Here is a 20139-nt window from a genome sequence, read left to right on the forward strand (position 1 = left end):
AGCACAAAGCGCTAAACTCTTCTGTTTGGGTATATATCGTTCCGAACAAGTGCAAGCATTACATCTATCCATATGAATCCTCAAAAACTTTATAATAGCCCGTAGTACCGAAGATGGCCAGTGATCAGCATACTTGAACGCCATGCTATATATCTACGTCGTCTTCCTCGGACGACCTCGACCACGCTTTGGAGTATCTCTACCTCTCGTCGGTACAACGTGGCCTCGGCCTCCACCAGGCGGTCGGCCAGGCCTTTTGCGTATGGGTGCAGTCGCCAGTACATCTAACTCACTCTCAGATTCAGATATGTCCTGCAAGACAGCCTTCTTGTTGACACTTGTGAAGCGGCCGCCTGGCGACGTTTTGCTCGTACTCCCCACAATCTTAATGCTCTTGCCAGCCATGCCAGGCCTATTGAGCAGCGAATTGGACACTTGTGGTGGCCCTGCAGAAGCAATCGGGGGGCCTTGATCATCCGAGAACTCCTCGCCCATGACCGAATCTCCGTCGAAAAGATTGCCAAGAACTTTGTTGATGTCGAGACGTTCTTCATCAGACTCCGTGACGAAGGCCATCTTTGTGCGCAAATTCTCTTCGACCTCGTGAGCAACAGCGGCAGCACGTTTTTCCTCGGCTTTAGCTTTAGCCTCAGCCTTCTGTTGAGCTTCCAGTGCAGCCGCTGCTGCGTACCGTGCTATTGGGTTAGATTCGGAGTTGTGGTCATCTTCCTCGTGGATGCCGTCCTCGTCAGACATGCCACCAGTGCTGTTATAACCTGGCTCCTTTGCTGGTCGACTCACAGGCCGAATTCTGGCTTTCGGCTTGGGAGGCATAGCCTTCCTTCGCTCATTGTATTGGCGCTTCCGTTCTCGATCCTTCTCACGATTAGGTCGAACGTCGCCATCCCTGAAGTCAGCAGGCAATTCTGTGGGAAGGTCCTCTTCACCCTCATTTCTCCGCGCAAGCCAATTGGAGGCTCGCCCACGTGAACGGCAAGTATACTCGATATCGTTGTCATCGTTTTCATCCGCAAACTCCTCGTCAGAGTCAAGCGTAATCTCCTCGAAGTGTCCACGTGGTCTACCGGGCCTGACAGGACCACCTAAGTCAGGATTGCGTTTTCGCGTTGAGTAAGCCCCATCGTCTTCCACGCGCACGCGATATGTTTTTGCATCCTTGTCTTTACCAGCGATACTTTTATCAGCATTAGGCTTCGATAATACGTCTGATTGAAGGATCGACCGCATGTTCCCGAGCATATCAGCTTCTTCAGGCGTCCTTTGCGGCATAACTTGTGGACGTTCAGACGTCTGCCTATCTCGGAGCATCTGAAGATGGCCTGTACTCAATGAGAGCGTGACAATCTTCGACTTCCCCTTCATTCTTGCAGCAACTAGAATGGCTCTATCTTCACGCTTAGCCTCCTCCAAGAGTTTTCTCTCCACCTCTTTCTGATACTGCTGACCAGATACGTTCTTAGGTTGCAACGGCTGCGTGGCTGCATCTTTTTTCTTTTTCTTCTGTTTCTTCTTTCTGCGACTGTGGTTGCCATCATCATCGTCTTCATCATCAAGTCCTCGCTTTTGACCTAGTCGCGGTATCTCTCTATCAATGTCGGGACCAGGATAGTATGATCCGCTATTGGCTTCGTTATTGAATGGACCTGCCAGTACACCGTCGCCTGACTCGTTGATGTTTCCATTCGCATCTTCTACTGGTGAATAGGTGATGCCATATCGAGTCAAGCCGTTTTCTTCTTCTATAAAGCGCGCATCGAGTGAGGGATCAGCTAACTTATCCATCTCGGCCTGTTGCATTCGCCGCTGCATAGGAGTCTGAGCAATACCTTCCTCCTCACGTAGCCAATTGAGGTTTGAAACACTGAAATCAACCAAACACTCCACTGAGCGCGGGTCTGCGACCTTCTTGGTATCATGTCCGAGAAGGGTACCTTTGGGCTCATATGGATGTTGTCTAGGGTCGCGTCGACATGCGCCGGTATTGCAGACGCGCCTGCAGTGGGGACATTTCCAGTTGGGATCTTCCATGATGGATATAGGCATAAGGTCGTGGGCCCGGAAGAGTGTGCCATAACAATACGATAAATCGCAGTTAGTGCAAAAGGCCATTTTCCACGTGGGATGTCGATGGAGACAAAAGTGGCAGGACTTGTGCTTGTTCAACCATTGTTTCGACTTCTTGTTCGTGACCTTCTTGACCATGCCGTACTCGTCTACAACAGGTTCCTCGTCCTCCGATGTTCCCTCTCGTTGTGGATTCTTGATGTCGACAAACGGACGCGCGCGGAGCTGTTCTTGACACACCTGGGCCAATGTCTTCTTGCCAAGATATCTACGCTCCTCCTGCAGTGGGAGCGGTGTTGTCTCGGTCATACGGCCATCAATATCTATGATCTGAGCCCGCCACTCTTCGTATTTGTGTACCAGATCCTTCCACTTCCACTGTTCGACCCAAGTATAGCCTGACTGACATCCGCAACTGCGACCCATGCAATAGCAGTCCATGCAAACGTCGTATGGCTCTTCTATCTCGGAGCTGAACAGGTTCTTGCACGATTTGCAACTCAGGAAGCGGTTGAAGATGTTGCATCTACAGTACGCGCACGTAACATAGCTATCATACGGTAAAAACTCTGTGTGCTCGCGAGAGTCTGGATTGAACATTTCCGAAAGCATAATGGTCTTGTAGAGGTCGAAGAGCTTCTTGAAATCCTTCTGCACTTTCGAAATCTTTGATGATCGCTGAATAGCGATAGACTGCTCACCACCTGCCTCAACCTGAGCACGAGCCGATTTGATTAGTGCGGAATACTTCTGTAAGGTGTAGTAGACAATAGCCTTGTTCTTGTACTGCTCGTCACGACATACAATTCGTGAACTAGGCAATGCTTCGTTCAAAGCGAGTTCAAGAGTTTCTACGGTGGTGCGATTCCATGCGATTTTCATGGTTCGAGTGCCGCGGTTCCACACCTGGTGTGGTGCTAGTGGGGGAATGAGAATGAAGTCTCCAGGTCGCTGCTCTACGACGTAAGTACGGAACGGCGCCTTTTTCCAGGCTATGAGTTGCGCAAAATGGTTTTCGACTTCAATGTCATGGCCCAAGACAGATAGCCAATATTCAGACACAACGTGGCGATCCTTGGTCTCCGTCATGAACCAGAGGGATGAGCCCGGACGCTCTGGCTTGCCATCTTCGCTTATTTGCCCAGAAGCGTTGACCATGATGTTCTGGCCCAGCGATGCGCACATTTCCCGATGCGCTGGTGTGTAGGTTCCTTCATGTCCAATATAGCACATCAGATTCTCAGCGCGCATCTCGGGTGGGAGGCTGCTCATAAGATCACCAGCACGTGCAATACCACGGCCTTTACGGCCTCCAGGCTCGTACAACGCGCCTGGCCCTCCAACTTCGCCGGTGGTATCATTGAGGTAGAATAACCCGGAAGGTATGTGCTCTTTCAACTTGTCGTGCCAGACTTGAGGACAATCAATGTCCTTCAGGTAGATTCGCTGGCGTTTCTTGTCACGGTATCGCTCTGGTGCTTCGAAGAACTGTTCTGTGAGCTTCGTCATGTGTTTGAGATAATGCTTGATCGTGAGAGGTATATTCTCCTTGGCAGATAGGTTGCACGCATTTTCGACTGAGCCTATTGTTAGCTATGCGCTTGCAGTAGGCCTGTACATGATCTACCTTTATCGCCATGATTGTCGCGCAACCACGATGGGGTGAAGGTCCATGGATCCAGTACCTCCTCGAAGCCGTCAATTACCAGTGGTTTTCCACCAAGTACAACATGCAATAGCACCAGTTTCTCGAATTGCTCCACGCCATTACTTGCAATCATCTCATAGGAAATTCGGTCAACATATTGGAAATTGTCGGCAGTTTCGACAAACGCGCGGACATCAAAATCTGGAGGAATCGGTTCAAACGAAGCACGGGGGCGCGCAGCTGGCATGGTGCTGGTAGAGTGTAAATTCGCCGGATGCCTTAGATGCCCTTCAGCGCTTGACAGAATGATGTGCGCATCTGCCTCAGGCGATGAAGCGCTGCAGCAGCCCGCAGTCCTCGTGGCCGCGAACAATCGTCGTTGGCGGATGATGAAGTTGCTGGTGGCAGATTGTGGAGGACGCGACTACCTAGTGGAGGAGGGTTTCAGGTAAACCCGCCAGCTAGCGTCATCCGCGTCACGTGCTACCCATTCCGGCGAACAGGGTCCACTCTCCAGTCTTCCTTCACTTTCACCACTTCATCACGTGTCGCGATGCTCGTTCGGCCTCCGCGGACTTAATTTATGCGTCAGTCGATATATATCCTTGGCCATCAGTTCACTCACCTCTAAGGACAGCTACTGATAATCAACGTGATCGCACAAGAGACGTCTCCTACCTGTAACTAGCACATGAGTGAGGATACGCATCAGAGCCATGGCGTTTTCAAGGGCACTTAGCATTCAGTCTGCAAACTCACTACCAATAAGCATCTTGCCAAGCTCACGATTGCAATGCAACTCAAGTCTATTGCAGATGCGTTGGAAAAGAGCGCTTTCTTCGAAGTCACGACTGCCTAGCTTATACCGACCACAACCCACACAACTGATCACTGCAATACCGTACAAGTTCTCGAATCCGTCCTTTAAAACAACAACAGCAGCCAACCATGCCTTGCCCTCGAAACGATTGTCAGACTACACACCACCAACCACGGGCATTTTATCCTACCTGCCGCAGAAAGCTGTCCCATACGGCGAACTCATGAGACTCGACAAACCAATCGGGACATACTACCTCTTCTTTCCATGTCTCTTCAGCACAATTCTTGCTGCAATCATGGCCACACCCATTGCCCCACCGCTAGCAGTTCTCAGCACTGGGGCTTTATTCTTCACAGGCGCTCTAGTAATGAGAGGTGCAGGATGTACCATAAACGACCTTTGGGACCGCGACCTTGACCCACATGTCGAACGCACACGGTTACGTCCGCTCGCTAGAAGAGCCGTCAACACCCGACAGGCCATGGTCTTTCTTGGCGGTCAACTGGCAGCCGGTCTAGCAGTATTACTGTCGCTACCTTTCGAATGCTTCTGGTATGCGACACCATCACTATTATTGGTCGCTACGTACCCGCTAGCCAAGCGTGTGACATATTACCCTCAATTTGTGCTTGGACTTACCTTCTCCTGGGGCGCTATTTTGGGATTCCCTGCTCTCGGCATCGACCCTCTCTCCAATCAAGCAGCACTTGCAGCAGCTGCATGTTTGTATGCGAGCAACGTGGCGTGGACTGTACTATACGATATGATCTACGCACACATGGATATCAAAGATGATGTGAAGGCGGGAATCAAAAGCATCGCTCTTAAGCATGAGAATGAGACTAAAAAGGTCCTCTCAGGTCTTGCTGTTGTGCAAGTCGGTCTTCTGGCTGCTACTGGAGTTGCAGCGGGCTTGGGACCGGTGTACTTCGTGGGATCTTGCGGTGGTGCGGCGCTCACGCTTGGTATCATGATCAGAAGAGTCAATTTGAAAGTAGTATCAGACTGCTGGTGGTGGTTTCGCAAAGGGGCGTGGTTTACAGGTGGAGTGATAAGCCTGGGCTTAGCTGGCGAGTATATCAGTCGGCTGCTTGTGATCTCACATGAGAACGAGAATCATGGGTCCAATAGACAGGAGAAAATTGTCGCTGCTTAGAGTGTATAGGCATGCGCGTTCTTTCATGTAGGGGCTGATCGTGGGGCGACGGAGGCTCAATGTGGCAATGTGGAGTATGTATACCATCTGTAACGACATAGGTCAAATTCAACAAAATACAATTGACACACGTCATTTTTAGAATAGATGTTATTTACTTACTAGTACCTGTGATCTCGGATGTTCAGGTCCGCAGAGTAATCGTCTTCGGTGCTATTCCTTGCTCATTCCCCTGGTCATGACACATAGAGACGTCTACAACTACTTCTGCTCTTTCAGATGCTTACCCACTCTTATGTTACTTGGTTCCGTGCATAAGATTCGTAGAATCTACGCAAGTCAGGTCAGCGAAGGAAAAATATAGTATTCCTCAATGTCAGAAGGATTTGCTTGTGTTCGCATATCACACACCATGGAAGATTCGTTCGATAGTAGTGTAGTGGCCAGAATTTTCTTCCGGTCTTGGACCTTGAGGATGTGCTACATGAAATTCTTAGCTCATGAATACTTCTCGCCTCCAATGATCCTTACCTCTTCAAAAGAGTCTTTCATGATGTAGCGATATGTAGTCACAGGTCGGGTCTGCCCGAGTCGATGTGCGCGAGCTAGGGCTTGATCTTCCACGGATGGGTTCCATTGAGGTTCAAGGAGGTGCACTTAGGACGCGGCTGTGACATCTAGTCTAAATACAGAGCCTATTACTACGGTGAGTAGCATGACGACGTGGGTGGAAGACTTACCCCAAAGCCCCACATGAAATGGTCTTGAGGATGACACGCACGGAAGTCTGATTGCGGAACCGCTCTATAATAGGTCCTCGCCTCTTGGTCGCGACTTTACCATCAATGCGGACGAAGCCGACACCTATTCTATCGAGTCCTCGTTCAACCATATCGAGACTAGAGGTCCATGCGGAGAATATTACACTATGAAATGTAAGCTCAGTCAACTGATAAGCATATTGGGGACATCTCACTGCTTTTGATTTGTATTTGATCCAATTTCTTTAAGGAGTGCCCGTACTTTGCTAGAAATGCGTTCACTTGTGTCTGTATCCATCTGATACTGAGAGAGGCTCCCCGTAGATGTTATGGTTTTCTCCGTGAGTATAAGCAGGCAATAGGGGAAGAAGCGGACAGATTGCGCGATTTTCAGTGCATGCGCATGGTGCTGGCGCTTGATATTGAAGAGTGATGGAACAGGTAACGCAAAATAGCAACTCGCAGGCCGAGTTGTAAACGCTGGAAGCCGGTGAGCTTTCGAGTTCATCTCCATTCAAAGAAGTTTCGAAAGGTTGCAGGCACTGAGCACATGCATCTCCGCCAATAGAGAGACGGACGGCCAGCGCTGTTTGTCTTGCGTCGATTCCTGCATGCTGTGCCAAGTCCAAGGGGTGTGAAGGTGTTGTTATGCCAAGATTACAAAATAGTCGGAGTTTGTTAATCTGTTAGATGGTAGTGTTCCAAATATGACAAGAACCAGATTCTTGTTCGGCCTTTTCGTCCAACAGATGCACGAAAGATTGTTCAATCTGGTGGTAACATTTTTCTTCGTCACGGTCGAATGTCGATACTACGATCTTGTCTTGTCTGACAGGGAGACCCAGGATCGACGTTGTCCGACGAATCATGATGCATGAAAGAAGCCTTTGGAACGACTCTACGGCTTCCACGTGAGGTCTAGACCGCCAAAGATCTGTAGTATCATTGTCGAAAGCTCTTGGTTCTTCATATGGCGTGAAATGGAGAAACGCAAAGAGTCTAAGGAGGTCCGTCAAATTATTTTGCATAGGCGTACCTGTGATTGCCCATCTCGAAGTCGCTTGAAGTGCGGCCGCCGCTCGTGCAGTTGCTGTTGCGTGATTTCGAATGATATGTGCTAGGACAGTCAGCACATAAGTTAGCCATGATCCCATGACATCTAGTATACCTTCATCCAAAACGATACGTTTCCAACAATATGAAAATAAAGAGCCAGCCTTATTCTTTCCGCTCCGATTTTCCCGCTCCATAGTTTGATATGTAGTAAAGACAATATCATATGAGCTTAAGGTATCTATGGTCCGAAGTCGCGATTTACCATGATAAACAATCCATGTGAATTTGCCTTCAATGGTGTGACTGCGAATATCAGCGCCAATCATCTTTACAACTCGGAGATACAGATAGTTTTAATTGTGATTCCCAAACTGCAAGCACTGATCAATTAGTTAGTTAAGAAAATGTCTGTTGTCGACATGACTAATACCATCTAAGGGAACGATAATCAAAGTAGAGCGGAGCCCTACCAAGGTACCGAATTGTAACCTTTGGTTACTGGCAGTGAGCTGAGCATCTCGGTCAGCAGCAACCAAAGCTATTACGCTCAAGGTCTTCCCAAGCCCCATTTCATCTGCCAAGATACCACCCCTCCAGTCCGGCCGCGGGTCCCGTTGCGTCTCTCCCGTCAAGATGTTCACATAGCTAAGGGAGGCACGATTAGTACATGATACTAATATAGTATGCAAGTCTGCTTACGTCTTGTTGCCACGTGTGATCTCACCAGACCAAATACCGACCTCATTTTTGCTAGGATGCAATCCTCGCTCGCGCCTTTGCAAGAACGTTGGAGCCTGACGCTGATGACTGTGATGACTTTTAGCATGCTTCCCTCCAATTAAATGTTTACGAAAACTACCATACCTCTTTAGATCTGTAGATATTGCCGTGGGCTTCTCAGTTTCTTCAAGATGGTCAGTGGTCTCAAACTCGGCTAGTACATCAGATGATGTCCGCTCGAAAGCGTACTGTCTTGTGCCGTAAACGCAACACAGCTCGAAAGTCATAGGTGGCTGCTCGTGCAAGCTGAACAGACATTGTGGGTTCAAACACGGCACGTTCTCGTCACATCCTATGGGATCTTCTAGGAACAATCCACATTGGGTAATATAGTCGCCGAGGTGACCCAATCGATTTCGAGGACCGTATATGATAGTCTCCAAGTGGCCAATAAGGCCTAATTGCGCACGCCTACCCGGTTTACTAAACGCTGGCAATGAATGGTAGGTGAGCTGCAATCTGAACTCCCGATCTTTCACTAGCCTTGACAGAACATCCCCATCGAATTGGCTAAGTCGCCCCAGTATGTTTCCAGTCGCGTAGCAGCGTAGGCTTTGAGGAAGATAAAAGTGAATGACATTTTGGCTATGTGGGTAAGCCAGAGCGGCTTCTGGGCATGTGAACACTTGACGGTCAAGAATCTATTAGACGTAAGCAAGCGTCATCCTCCCTTCTTGACAATTTACCCACCATTCCATAGCATACGACGCCCTCTTTGGAGTTATTGTACGTCTGAGTGCATGGGCGCACATCGGTCTGGTGGTCAACGCGGGTCGATGAAACGGCCACACTGTCTACGACGATAGTGGGAACCGAGGACGAAGTAAGCATATCGTAATCTACATTGCTCAGCCAGTACAAGGCAAGTGAATATACTATGAATCCCTCATGTTCTTCTTAAACAATACGATGGGTAGCGAAAGGAGGCTGAGCTGTAGGTAAGTGAACACAAAGAGGGCTCAGCCGCGGGGCTTGGAAACGCCGCAGTCAGTCTTGTGAGTACCGACATCGCAACTTTAGGCAACAGCGATCTCATTTCACTTTCGTAGCATTGAATTAAATGTCACTGCTCTATGCACTACGGTAAAAAATTGTTTACTGTAGAATCGTACGCTAGGGGTTTACTATATAGGTGCAAACTGCCCTCGTGTATACCCGTAAATAGGTTTAAAGTGGTGGTTTACTTTTATTAAAGTAGTAGTTTACTTTTATAGTAGGGGTTTAAATTAAGCATAAAAGTAGTTTTATTTCTATTATACGCTATAATACCTAACTAAGACTAAAAGGGGTAGAGAAGATTAGCTTCACGCTATACGTACATATGACATAATAATAAGTCATGATATTTTTACTAATAGGAGGTGGTGATAATAGAGGTGGTGATAGAGGTGGTAGAGGTGGTGGAGGTGGTGAAGAAGATTAAAGAAAGGAGGGGTAAAATACTTAGATAGTTAGTAGGAAACTAGTTATTACTACGTAATACTAGTAGATTAATAGAAGTAGAAGTAAAAGTGGAATACATAGTATAGTAAACCCTATTTAGGTTTACTTCTTCTACCTAAACCACTTCTTAGTCTACTTTAGATAAATATAGCTACTGTAAACCGGTTTTGTACCGTAGTGATGACTAGCACACAACTCACGACCGAGATTGTTTGAGTCGCTTTGGCTCAGCGAAACCAACCATAACTACCTACCGTAATATTTAGCTCGAACCACAATGTCGATCTCCTCACCCCAAGCTCGCCTCATAGTTCAAGACGCGTTCGAACGGTTTGCGACGACTGTACAGCCAGCACTACGGTACAAAATTGGTTTACAGTAGCCATATTTATTATGTTATATATGCGTATAGCGTAAAGCTAATCTTCTCTACCCCTTTTAGTTTTAGTTAGGTATTATAGCGTATATTAGAAAATAAAACTACTTTTATACTTTATATAACCCCCTACTATAAAAGTAAACCACCACTTTAAACCTATTTACAGGTATACACGAGGGCAGTTTGCACCTATATAGTAAACCCCTAGGTCATCATTCTACTGTAAACAATTTTGTACCGTAGTGCAGGTGACTGACGCGATTTTCAAAATACACAATTGCAAGATGTTAGAAATGAGGCTATCAAGATTGAGCGAAAGCTTCGTGAGCGGCGCACACAGCGGAATATGGCCCGCCTGGAGCCGTTCTTGCGTGGCATGGAGCACTACTCCAAAGTGATCGAAGTACTTTGCAACGGAACGCCCTATCCCCCCTGGATCTGGGCACCTGTGAAGCTGATGCTTATGGTAAGCCTGTTCAATTTCATAGGTTCGAAAGTGATGCAGGAGCTACCAGTGAAGTCTTGGGTCCTTCGTGTTCGCACTTGAAATGGATATGGTATGCTGGCACATGCTTTACCTTACTGACACAAACCCACGAACCGAAAGATCACAATCGATTCCCTGGGTGCCTTTTGAGAAACTCATTGAGGCCTACGGAAGAATTGGTGACATGATGCCTCGAATTGATCGCTTAGATAGCGCCCTAGGCTCTGATCACAACTTTCAAAGTACACTTGCTCTGATATATGCAGATATCCTGGAGTTTCATCGATGTGCATACAAATTTGTTCGCCAAAGTTGTGAGTATTTTCCAACACCTGGAATATGAAATACAGTCTCCTGACCTTAAAACCAGCATTGCATACTTTTTTCGGTTCCATGTGGGCTAGGTTCGAACTACGGTTTAGTGGCATCCTGGCACAACTCGCATAATATCATAGTAAGCTTATTGACAAAGAAGCCATTGCGATCGATATTTCTAAACGCGACGAATCAAAGTAGAGAGCAAGCATTGAAATGGGAGCGGCAGGAAGAGGAATGGAGGGCCGCTAAGGTTCGGGTGGTCCTTTCGTGGCTTGCCACAGGCGCCCAATTGCCAGAGGACGCTTTGGACAAACACGCTGAACAGTGTCTTCCAAACAGCTGCGACTGGTTTGTACAAGATGATAAGATATAGAGGTGGCTGAAAGATGGAGGCAGTAAAGCGTTTTTATGGCTGACTGGGAAACCTGGAGCAGGTTAGTTGCACTGATCACAAAGAGACTCAAAACAGGACTCACCCTTCATTATAGGAAAATCTATCTTATGTTCAAGTCTCATCCAACATGCACAACAGAAAAACGCGATACCCGTATTTTCTACTTCTGTTCTTATTTAGACGGCTCCGAGGCAACTTCTTCTCGAATCCTGCGTTCACTCGCATCACAGACCATCCAAAAACATCAAGATCTTGCCATCCACGTACACGACGTATACTTTCAATCTCACCCCGTCCCAACAAGGAAGGCATTGTTATGCCTTCTGCCAGAGCTCTTACAAGGAATAGGTTCCGCGCGACTAGTTATCGACGGTGTCGATGAATGTTCAGCAAGCGATCAGGTAGAACTTCTCAAAGACATGACACAACTCCGCACGAACACTTCCTCGTCGTTGAACTTGAAAATTCGAATAGCCAGCCGGAATACTCTGGGTATCTCGTGAGCAATATACAAGAAGAGGGGTGCAGCTACTACAATCTCTTTGAGCGACAGCCAAGAGGATCTTGCGATAAGCCGTTCAATTGAGCAGTTCATCGATGATCGGCTAGCGGATCTTCCTGATCATCTGCATGACTTGGATCCTGATGGGTCCATACTTGCAGAAGTGAAACAAACACTGGCAACGAAATCTAACGGTATGATTAACCCACAGGTATAACGGCCTAGCTAATTATGGAGCAGGTATGTTTTTATGGGTGCGCCTAGTCCTCGACTCACTGGAGACAATATACAGCCCGGAGGCGTTCAGAGACGTGGTTAAAAGCCTACCTTCTGATCTAGAAACCCTGTATGAACGTGTACTCCTGCGTATCTGTAGTGCCCCTGGACCTCAGGAATATGGAGGAGTTCCTCATATCATCAGCTGGATATGTTGCGCGCAAAGACCTCTGCTGAAACATGAACTTCTTCAAGGATTGGCGTTCTCCAAGAATGACGCAGTCAACGATGCTCGCAGCATCCCGCTTGCACAAGTCCTGGACCATTGTAAGCCTTTTATTGAGGAGCGATCGGATTCAACAATTGTGTTTGTCCACTTTTCTGTCCAAGAGTAGGCTTCAGTCTCAGTGATCCACTTCCTAGCTAACTTCCTCTCAGATTCTTCGCAAAGCATCATTCACTTCAAATCATTCCATCCAGTCAAGGACAGCTTTACATGGCAAACGCCTGTGTTGTCACACTTATTCGTGCTTTAGACCTTGTCCGCTCCGGAGCCGATCTTTTCCAGAATCGTATACAGTTTGCCAGTGGAGCCTACCGACTCTTATCGTACGCAGTAGAGTTTTGGATTGAGCACTGCTTACTGTATGCTTCATCTACCGACGCAATTGTGTTTGATGGCTCGCTCTCTCGTAATCTTGCCAATCTCTACGAGACGCACAATAAGTATAAACGTAAACACGGCAAGATGAGTGGTGGTGTATCGATAGAAAGTGGAGCTTCTGAGGCCAAAGTTGATTAACGTATCGCTCTGCTATGTCAGCTTCCAATCCACACCGTCATGAAGGAAGTATTGCGAGCTCGTCAAAAAGCACTTATACAGGCTTGCGAGGATGGAAAAGGTACTATGTTTTCCGATTTGAAAGAGATCACACGCTGACTTGCGACCTTTTATAGCGGTGGAAAACTTCCTGGTCTCTAATGACCTCACTCTTTTTAGCCGCTTGTTAACTACTTTTGACAGCATTGTTGTGTACTTGTTATCGCAGACAGAAGTCGCAGGGATCTCAAAAGTTACTCTACAGGCTTTCCAAAACTCTTGTGCGTCTACAGCGTTCCGGTGCCGTTATCCTCGGTGTGCGCGATCGTCAATAGGCTTCGCTTCCCTACAGATGCAGACACAACATGAAGCTGGGCATGCTCAGCGTGTCTACTGCAGAGAAGAATCATGTCAATATCATCGCATTGGATTCTCAAAGAGGGCCGCACTCAACGCACATATACGAGCACTTCACACTGCAAATCCTACATTGCTGATACCAGCAAGAATTCGAAACGCAAAAGATGACGACGAGGCCCAGAGAGACGACCTCAATTCATCTACTGAGCAAAGGGCCCGTACTCTTTCCAAAGGCCCCCCCCCAAATCCCCGAATGCCCAGCAAAAAAGACATTCCACGCAAACTGTGACAAGCGAAGCAGAAGACCGTTCTGTAACTGCTCTTCCTTCAGCTTGGGGAATTTACCAACGGTTAAAAAACAATGTGCGATTGGACTTCGCACCTATGGAGTTTAATCTACCAGCCAAAGAACACAATCTCCTACCAGTAACAGAGAAGATGCGAATAGACATGATACCGGAAAATTTCGATTCATCGATCAAGGCACACTTGCTCCGTGTCCCAGTTGCAGAATTTCGACCAATATTGGCAGGCTACATCAGCAGGCGAGGCTTGCCAGAAAACAGCACGGAGGCACAAAGCGAAGCTGTACGTGGTGGAGACGTTCATTCTAAACGTACAGACTACCAGCAAGGCATGCGTCTTCACACCCAGACAAAATCGTACGTACTTGAGGATCTGGAGCGCGCGCGTCTCGCACCAGGCAGTGGTTTGGCAAAGCCTAATGAGGAACTGATTGAATTTTTGGAATCAAGTGCAGACAATAGTGCTGCGTATCCCCACGCCAGAATATTTACTACACCATCTCCGCTCCCTGGCACACCCTACCCTTACCCACGTCCACATACATCTGTCACCACGGATCAGCATTCTAGCCCAATGGCGTCAACACAGTTACCCGCTTCTTCACTGGCCAATGTAGTTAACGATGATCCTCCCCGCGATAAGACAGGCTTTGAGTCCAATACTTCTTTGAAGGACAATATGGAAGCCCTGGATTCTGATTGGGTTCACAGTTGGTTCGCAGACGACAAGTGTAGAATAGCTGTAATATTGTGCCGTATCAAGTATGACACTAATCATTCCTGCATTAGTATTTAATCACGCACTACTGCATCTGTAGAACAATATAGCTCGATTTGCAAGAGACTGGACAGAAATTCCCGCCCTGGAGACATTGTAGACAACTTAAAATTAAGAAAATTTCATCAATTGATAAATATCAAAATTGTGCCTTACTTTATTATTATAATTGTACAAAATAAAATAAATATGCTACAACACTAAAGCCACAAGCAAACACAATGCTGCTCCACACAATCTATCCTTAAACACCCGCCAAAAAAAGACGCAACAAAAAGATAATCAAATCTGAATGACCCCAGAGCGATTTGCTAACCAACGTCAGCAACTGTGAATCGAACATACGATCCTGGGAACAATAGTGCGGATAAACTTACAACGCCCAGCCTTCAGGTACTTCCAAAATTTCTGGAATCTGACGCGCTACCATTGCGCCATAGGGCCTGCATGAACAGCAATGATAATTTTTCAAAAAAAAGCCGTTTATATCCCTGTTCTTTTCATGTGGAAAAATCAGTTCGCAACTGGTGAGGGGCTGTGCGAGGAACTCGGCGAGGTTTGCGAAGCGGGGTAGGAGACTGAGGAAGTGGGGTACCTATCGGTACCTACGGTAAATGGGGTCTGGAACTTGCGCGGGAGGGAGGGGGCGGGGTGGCATGATTTGTGGCATCAAGGTGCTGGCACGGAAAGAAACACGGGTAGAGGAAATTCACAAGTGCATGCGCAACAGGGCAATAGGAAGGAAAATGGATTTGTAAATCCCGAGCGACTTGGGATTAAGCTTCCTGATGCGATGCAGGTCCCGCTGCTGAGCTTTCCCAGTGCCTACGGTAAAGTTCACATTGCAATCAGTGAACCCATTTATTCCTCAGCGTGTGCCGTGGAAACTAACTATCTTGCGTCGTAGTCGAATCAAAGGTTGGGGATGACGGCTACGACTATTGGTTGCACGTTTTGACATGTCGCTGATATGGGCGAGTGTTGCTTTCTAGGGCCGGTCTTCAAAGGTACCATGGATGTGGAAAGCTCTCAGAAAGGAGCTTGATGGTGTAGCTTGAGGCTTGTAACGATATGATATATTGGAACCTAGCCATGTTGAAGCTACATTTCTGGATTTGGAATCATGAAGCTTGGAGCTGTACCGTTGACCCACGTACCGGTACCCAGATCAACACCACAGTCACTATCATTTAGACCATCACACAAACCATGTGAGACAGGTCCAACACAAGCTATCCACGTAAGTCAACCCAACACAAATCTATCCACCCCATCCTCCCCTCCCTCCGTCCAAAAAAAGGCCTCGACCAAATCCACCCTCTCTAGGTAGCTTCGAAATCTCCGCAACTCAGTCTTCCCCACAAAAAAGCCACTTACCATACTCATAGATCCCCTAGATCCGAGTAACAATGCAAATCACATCCACTTACGCCCCCCTTACCCAACAAAAGTCCTCGATTATTTTTAGCTGGGGGGCAACAACGAACCGAGCCGCAACTCTGCTATTCATACGATACATATGGGTAGGTAGTGAACCGAGCCAAGGGCTAGCGCTGAGTTGTCTTTGCTGGACAGACGGCAGGCCAGAGAAAACCGACGGCTTGTTTCAAGCAAGCTCGGAGGGCTGAGAAGCAATAGTCAGTTATTTTACTCTAAACTTGTGACGGCCGTGTGCTGGCTCGGCCGCGTCTAGGAAGCTCACGGTCCTTACGGTACTTTATCCCCTGGAGTCGCACCGACGTGGCCTTGTGTTGCCCGTCTCCTCTCTGTATGTAGTAATATCCTTGGCGCAACGGAAGATGTGTCTATGCATCTACGACATATTTATTTCTGCGCAAAGCGACTGTGGTAAGCCTCTGGCCAGCAACAAGTCAATAATGCAACATACAACACCGTGTCGCGCGGAACACGGGGGTTCCAACAAACTCATTCAGGCAATTGGCAGTCTGACTAACCCCCATCCGGCCGTACCGGTACTAGCGCTTTACACTTTCTTGTGTCTAGTGACCCACGAACACGTCTCTCTCTCTCTCACGTACTCTTTCGCACACAGAGGTCTCCAAATTTACCGTACCGTGCTGTACCATACCATACCCATACCTTTCTTGCGGCGCAATGGCTAATGCGGAACCGGGAGTCCGCTATGAGATTGAAGAACGGGATGAGGCCGGGAATGTGGTAGCGACGTATATCTCCGATGAAGGGGGACAAAGAGTCGATGTTATTGTACGTCAACATGTTGTTTGAGATGTGGATCCCGATGTTGGGACTCGAGACGTACTGTGTACCGTAGCGGGAACCAAACTGGGGGTTCCTTTTGTTTCTTGATTTCTTGCATCTGACAGGGCAAGCAACAGCAGCCACAAGACGCAAAAGGCTACGCGCAACGCGTGCTCGATGTGTTTTTGCCCGCGGGCTATCCGCATAGCGTAACGGAGGATTATATCCAGTATCAGATTTATGTATGCCAAACTCCCCCCGACCCACGTTCTCCACGCCCACTCTGCAAGATATCATGCCATTTTCAAAGATCCTGATGAAAAGGGTTGGCTAGGATTCTCTCCAGGCATTCTCCTCGTCGATTGCGAGCATGTTGGCTTCCCGCGCTGTACTTGAAGGTAAGCTCCGTTTTCAGCTGTTTCGGGTTCATGTTTGGATCGATGTTGTTCAGTCGCGCTCGTTTAGTCAATCTATCTGTCGCTATGGCGTTAATAGCGTTCCCGCTTCTGGGCTCTGGGGTGGTCTTGGTGCTGCGAGGCTCGATAGACCTTTTCGGAACCATGTCCCTTTTCTTCCCGTGGCAGCTTGTGGGAAGATTGCCGACGAGCATCCCTGCACTTTCATTAACAGACTCGCAGGTGTGGGAGTAGGAGACGCAAATGCCTCTCCCACTGCAGCCTTGCTACTTTCGGTATTGCAAGACTCCATGGGCCGTACAGCGACCATTCTCTTCGCAGACAGATTAGGCACCGCATTTGAGCCAGAATGCAAAATGTACCGTTTTACGGCCGACATCTTAAACGATACAGGCATGGTCCTCGAATGTCTTTCCCCTGCGTTTCCAAAACCGATCCGCGTGTGCGTCCTGAGCTGTTCCAGTGTCCTTCGCTCGCTGTGCGGGGTCTGCGCAGGTTCCGCAAAAGCAAGTCTGAGCGCGCACTTTGCGCGCAAAGGAAATCTGGGAGAAGTCAATGCGGTAGGTTCGCTCTTCTGGCACATGTGGTCTTTGCTTCACGTCAACCACGGATGCCGATTGTTTGTTGAGAATGAAGACGTGGGATGCGTATGCGTGGTGTTGATGAATTCCATATTGGATGCGACCGGGATGTTTGGTTGGAACGCGTGCGGCAATGCGCCCATGAGAACCTCAGGCTAACGATTTATCCCAGAAAGATTCGAGCCAAGAGACGGTAATATCGCTGCTTGGAATGTTGGTAAGCTCCACCTTATCTTCATCCTCCTTTTGTGGCTCAGTCATTGGGACAAATGTGCAGACAGGTGACACGCTGCGGCCTACGTCGTAGGCCTCCCAAAGTCTTATCGTGGCATGATTTGTTATATTGAAGAGACTGCTTCCGATGTACCGCTTAGCGAGGCAGTGAGCAAACTTATTAACCAGCACTATAGGCCGGTAGCGTTGTAGTATCCTGGATCTCCTCACCCATGGCGACATGGTCAACTCTTATCGGGCTACTTGCCATTCACCTGGCGACAAATTACGCCGCAGTCAGGGCAGTCAGCATGCGCTGCTTGAACCGGCAGCGAGCGAATATTCTATTCAGCCGTCTTCTGGAACACGGACAGCTTCTCAGCCCACTTGAAGTATCTCGCCGTGAACGCGTATTCGAACACGATGGCGTATTGCGCTGGTCAGACGACATGGCCATTGGCTACTGCAGAATAGGCGTATCGCTGCAGACACTGCTGAGCCACATGGGTCTTCGCAACGCACGAACAGGCTCCTTGCATTTACGCGGAGCTGAAATATCCGAACTTTTGCACGTCTTCGTCGACGAGGCGTACATTCTTTGGCCAGCCTCATCTGCAGGCCATTTCCTCATCGTGCTCAAAGAGGGTTGTACACCGATGGATCAGCTCAAAGCATGGGCGCACGCCCTGTTGCTTGCGAAAGGGTATTCATTGCCTGGGGCTAAGTCGGTAGTTGACCAGACATCTCTGGCGGGGAATCGCCTTGCTGATGTGAGACGGACGCTGGCGGATACGCGGACCATGTTCGAGAAGTATTCCGGAGCAATGAGAGATGCAGGGTGGGATCTGAACATTGCTGCCCTGGAGACCCTGGGCGGGACTAGAGTGAAGATGAAACGACACCAGAAAAGGTAAAGATCATGCGAGGACTTGCTAGATTGAGCAACTGTCGTTGACTGTCAGATCGATGTACCCGTAAGGTGCAGGGTGTCTACTTCCGAGCATCCGATTGTCCTAGAATAAGTCGATCTACGTGTACCAGACAGATCTTGTCAAGAACTTTGATGCCTATCGTACTCCATGTGACCCAGAGATTGTCGTTACCATGAACGTAGACATTATGACGCTGAGTCAGCGAGGCTCTGAAAAGTACGGTACTATGTACACCTACGCGGATGGGGTGGATTTGTACTGTAGCAACAGGTTCTCTATCAGTCAGCATGTTCCCCGTCTGCGGTCTTGCGCCGCTGCGGCATCAGTGACCTTGCTGACGTTCCAGTTCAGTCTCAAGGCCCCACATGCCGACTGGTGGTTGAGGAGCACTTGTCACTGCTGAAAATGTGCGTCAAAGACTCTCGTAATCCGTTCCACCACAGTGCGCACCCAGTCTGAGCTTTTCTTCTGGATACATGTGCATTGTGGAGCACGAAGGCGGCCCGAGAAGCAGGATCCGTTGTTAAGCCGGAAGATTCTGTAGAACTCTATATTGTTTGCTCTACCTGATCCTCGTCAGAATTTGGGCTGTCTTCGCTGGACACGTAATGCGACTCGAGAGCAAGCAAGACGAGGATGACGAACGCCTACGCGGCAAAGTCATCCCAGTAAGCAATTTCCCAGCTCTGTGGCCTTGGAAGACGAGGCGCAAAAGGGCTTCCATCCATAGGACAGGCTTGCTTCCGAGGCGCCCCTAGCTAAAGGAGTTACGGTATTCGCTCCAAAGACATATAGGTACTATAGCAGGTATATGTATAGAGCGGCGTGTCAGTGCAGAGGTGCACGAGGTCAGCATATGGCTTCACCCGTTGAGGCAGGTACTCTATTACTACGGAGTAGAGGAATGAAGGACGTGGGATGCGGCGAAAAGTGACCCCACGAAGCGGTGAAGCGGGTGAATCACAGCGCTATGGCAAAGGCTCCACTTTGTGCGTCATGTTTGATCCTGAGGCACCGAGCTTTGGCTGGCGGCTCAAAAGAAAAATCTGTGACAAGTTTTTGCTGGCCGTGGGCGCGTGCTGAGTCGCAAGTCGCTTACTGTCGGTGGTGGTGCCACGACAGGATGACCTTGACCTTCTAGACGGCGCCGCGACCGCCTTCCCGAGGTTCGCAACTGCAGCGCTTCGAATGCTTCGCGAGAAGAGGCTCAACAGTTTGCGACGGCGCGACGGCGTGTCGCATTCTGCGCATACCCGCCACTGACACGGGTCGCACTGACAAGTGGTGTTCTGTTGGGTTGAGCATCAGGCGCAAGATCAAAAAGATCACCTAGACGGAAGATCGACCGAAGCGCCGTTTTCGTTGGCGCTAGATAGCTTCAGGCAACCTTCTCGAAAGTGTGGAAGTCTTCTGGAAGGATTCCCTCGGGTGCACGGTGATGGAACGCGCGACAGGGAGCTCATAAT

General features: G+C 48.6%; 10 protein-coding genes across 10 annotated transcripts; 6 read left to right on the top strand and 4 right to left on the bottom strand.

Moving 5' to 3' along the window:
* Positions 1-153: 153 nt before the first annotated feature.
* On the bottom strand, positions 154-3980 carry IAQ61_000321 (uncharacterized protein; the record flags this gene model as incomplete). Its single annotated transcript, XM_003835458.1, has 2 exons — positions 154-3662; positions 3713-3980. The coding sequence occupies 2 exons, from the start codon at positions 3978-3980 to the stop codon at positions 154-156; spliced, it is 3777 nt and encodes a 1258-aa protein (XP_003835506.1).
* A 58-nt stretch (positions 3981-4038) lies between these two features.
* IAQ61_000322 (uncharacterized protein) lies at positions 4039-4377 on the top strand (the record flags this gene model as incomplete). The annotated part of the gene is made up of 3 exons (XM_066094622.1): positions 4039-4181; positions 4237-4320; positions 4371-4377. 3 exons carry the CDS (start codon positions 4039-4041, stop codon positions 4375-4377), a joined length of 234 nt encoding a protein of 77 aa, XP_065955475.1.
* Positions 4378-4449: 72 nt separating this feature from the next.
* IAQ61_000323 (uncharacterized protein) lies at positions 4450-5712 on the top strand (the record flags this gene model as incomplete). The annotated part of the gene is made up of 1 exon (XM_003835459.1): positions 4450-5712. The coding sequence occupies one exon, from the start codon at positions 4450-4452 to the stop codon at positions 5710-5712; it is 1263 nt and encodes a 420-aa protein (XP_003835507.1).
* Positions 5713-6369: 657 nt separating this feature from the next.
* On the bottom strand, positions 6370-7723 carry IAQ61_000324 (uncharacterized protein; the record flags this gene model as incomplete). Its single annotated transcript, XM_066094623.1, has 5 exons — positions 6370-6394; positions 6453-6638; positions 6689-6953; positions 7510-7590; positions 7642-7723. The coding sequence occupies 5 exons, from the start codon at positions 7721-7723 to the stop codon at positions 6370-6372; spliced, it is 639 nt and encodes a 212-aa protein (XP_065955476.1).
* A 118-nt stretch (positions 7724-7841) lies between these two features.
* Positions 7842-9140, bottom strand: IAQ61_000325 (uncharacterized protein; the record flags this gene model as incomplete). Its single annotated transcript, XM_066094624.1, has 5 exons — positions 7842-7909; positions 7960-8174; positions 8229-8336; positions 8394-8950; positions 9000-9140. The coding sequence occupies 5 exons, from the start codon at positions 9138-9140 to the stop codon at positions 7842-7844; spliced, it is 1089 nt and encodes a 362-aa protein (XP_065955477.1).
* Positions 9141-10679: 1539 nt separating this feature from the next.
* IAQ61_000326 (uncharacterized protein) lies at positions 10680-11309 on the top strand (the record flags this gene model as incomplete). The annotated part of the gene is made up of 2 exons (XM_066094625.1): positions 10680-10860; positions 11041-11309. The coding sequence occupies 2 exons, from the start codon at positions 10680-10682 to the stop codon at positions 11307-11309; spliced, it is 450 nt and encodes a 149-aa protein (XP_065955478.1).
* Positions 11310-11712: 403 nt separating this feature from the next.
* On the top strand, positions 11713-12443 carry IAQ61_000327 (uncharacterized protein; the record flags this gene model as incomplete). The annotated part of the gene is made up of 2 exons (XM_066094626.1): positions 11713-11822; positions 12044-12443. 2 exons carry the CDS (start codon positions 11713-11715, stop codon positions 12441-12443), a joined length of 510 nt encoding a protein of 169 aa, XP_065955479.1.
* A 1223-nt stretch (positions 12444-13666) lies between these two features.
* Positions 13667-14329, top strand: IAQ61_000328 (uncharacterized protein; the record flags this gene model as incomplete). The annotated part of the gene is made up of 1 exon (XM_066094627.1): positions 13667-14329. The coding sequence occupies one exon, from the start codon at positions 13667-13669 to the stop codon at positions 14327-14329; it is 663 nt and encodes a 220-aa protein (XP_065955480.1).
* Positions 14330-16426: 2097 nt separating this feature from the next.
* On the top strand, positions 16427-18655 carry IAQ61_000330 (uncharacterized protein; the record flags this gene model as incomplete). The annotated part of the gene is made up of 6 exons (XM_066094628.1): positions 16427-16537; positions 16669-16773; positions 16866-16929; positions 17170-17507; positions 17701-17745; positions 17939-18655. The coding sequence occupies 6 exons, from the start codon at positions 16427-16429 to the stop codon at positions 18653-18655; spliced, it is 1380 nt and encodes a 459-aa protein (XP_065955481.1).
* An 18-nt stretch (positions 18656-18673) lies between these two features.
* Positions 18674-19040, bottom strand: IAQ61_000331 (uncharacterized protein; the record flags this gene model as incomplete). Its single annotated transcript, XM_066094629.1, has 3 exons — positions 18674-18686; positions 18736-18931; positions 19004-19040. 3 exons carry the CDS (start codon positions 19038-19040, stop codon positions 18674-18676), a joined length of 246 nt encoding a protein of 81 aa, XP_065955482.1.
* Between the last annotated feature and the right edge of the window lie 1099 nt (positions 19041-20139).

This window comes from Plenodomus lingam (assembly GCF_022343315.1).
Source record: "Plenodomus lingam strain CAN1 chromosome Unknown contig_1, whole genome shotgun sequence".
Taxonomy (NCBI): domain Eukaryota; kingdom Fungi; phylum Ascomycota; class Dothideomycetes; order Pleosporales; family Leptosphaeriaceae; genus Plenodomus; species Plenodomus lingam.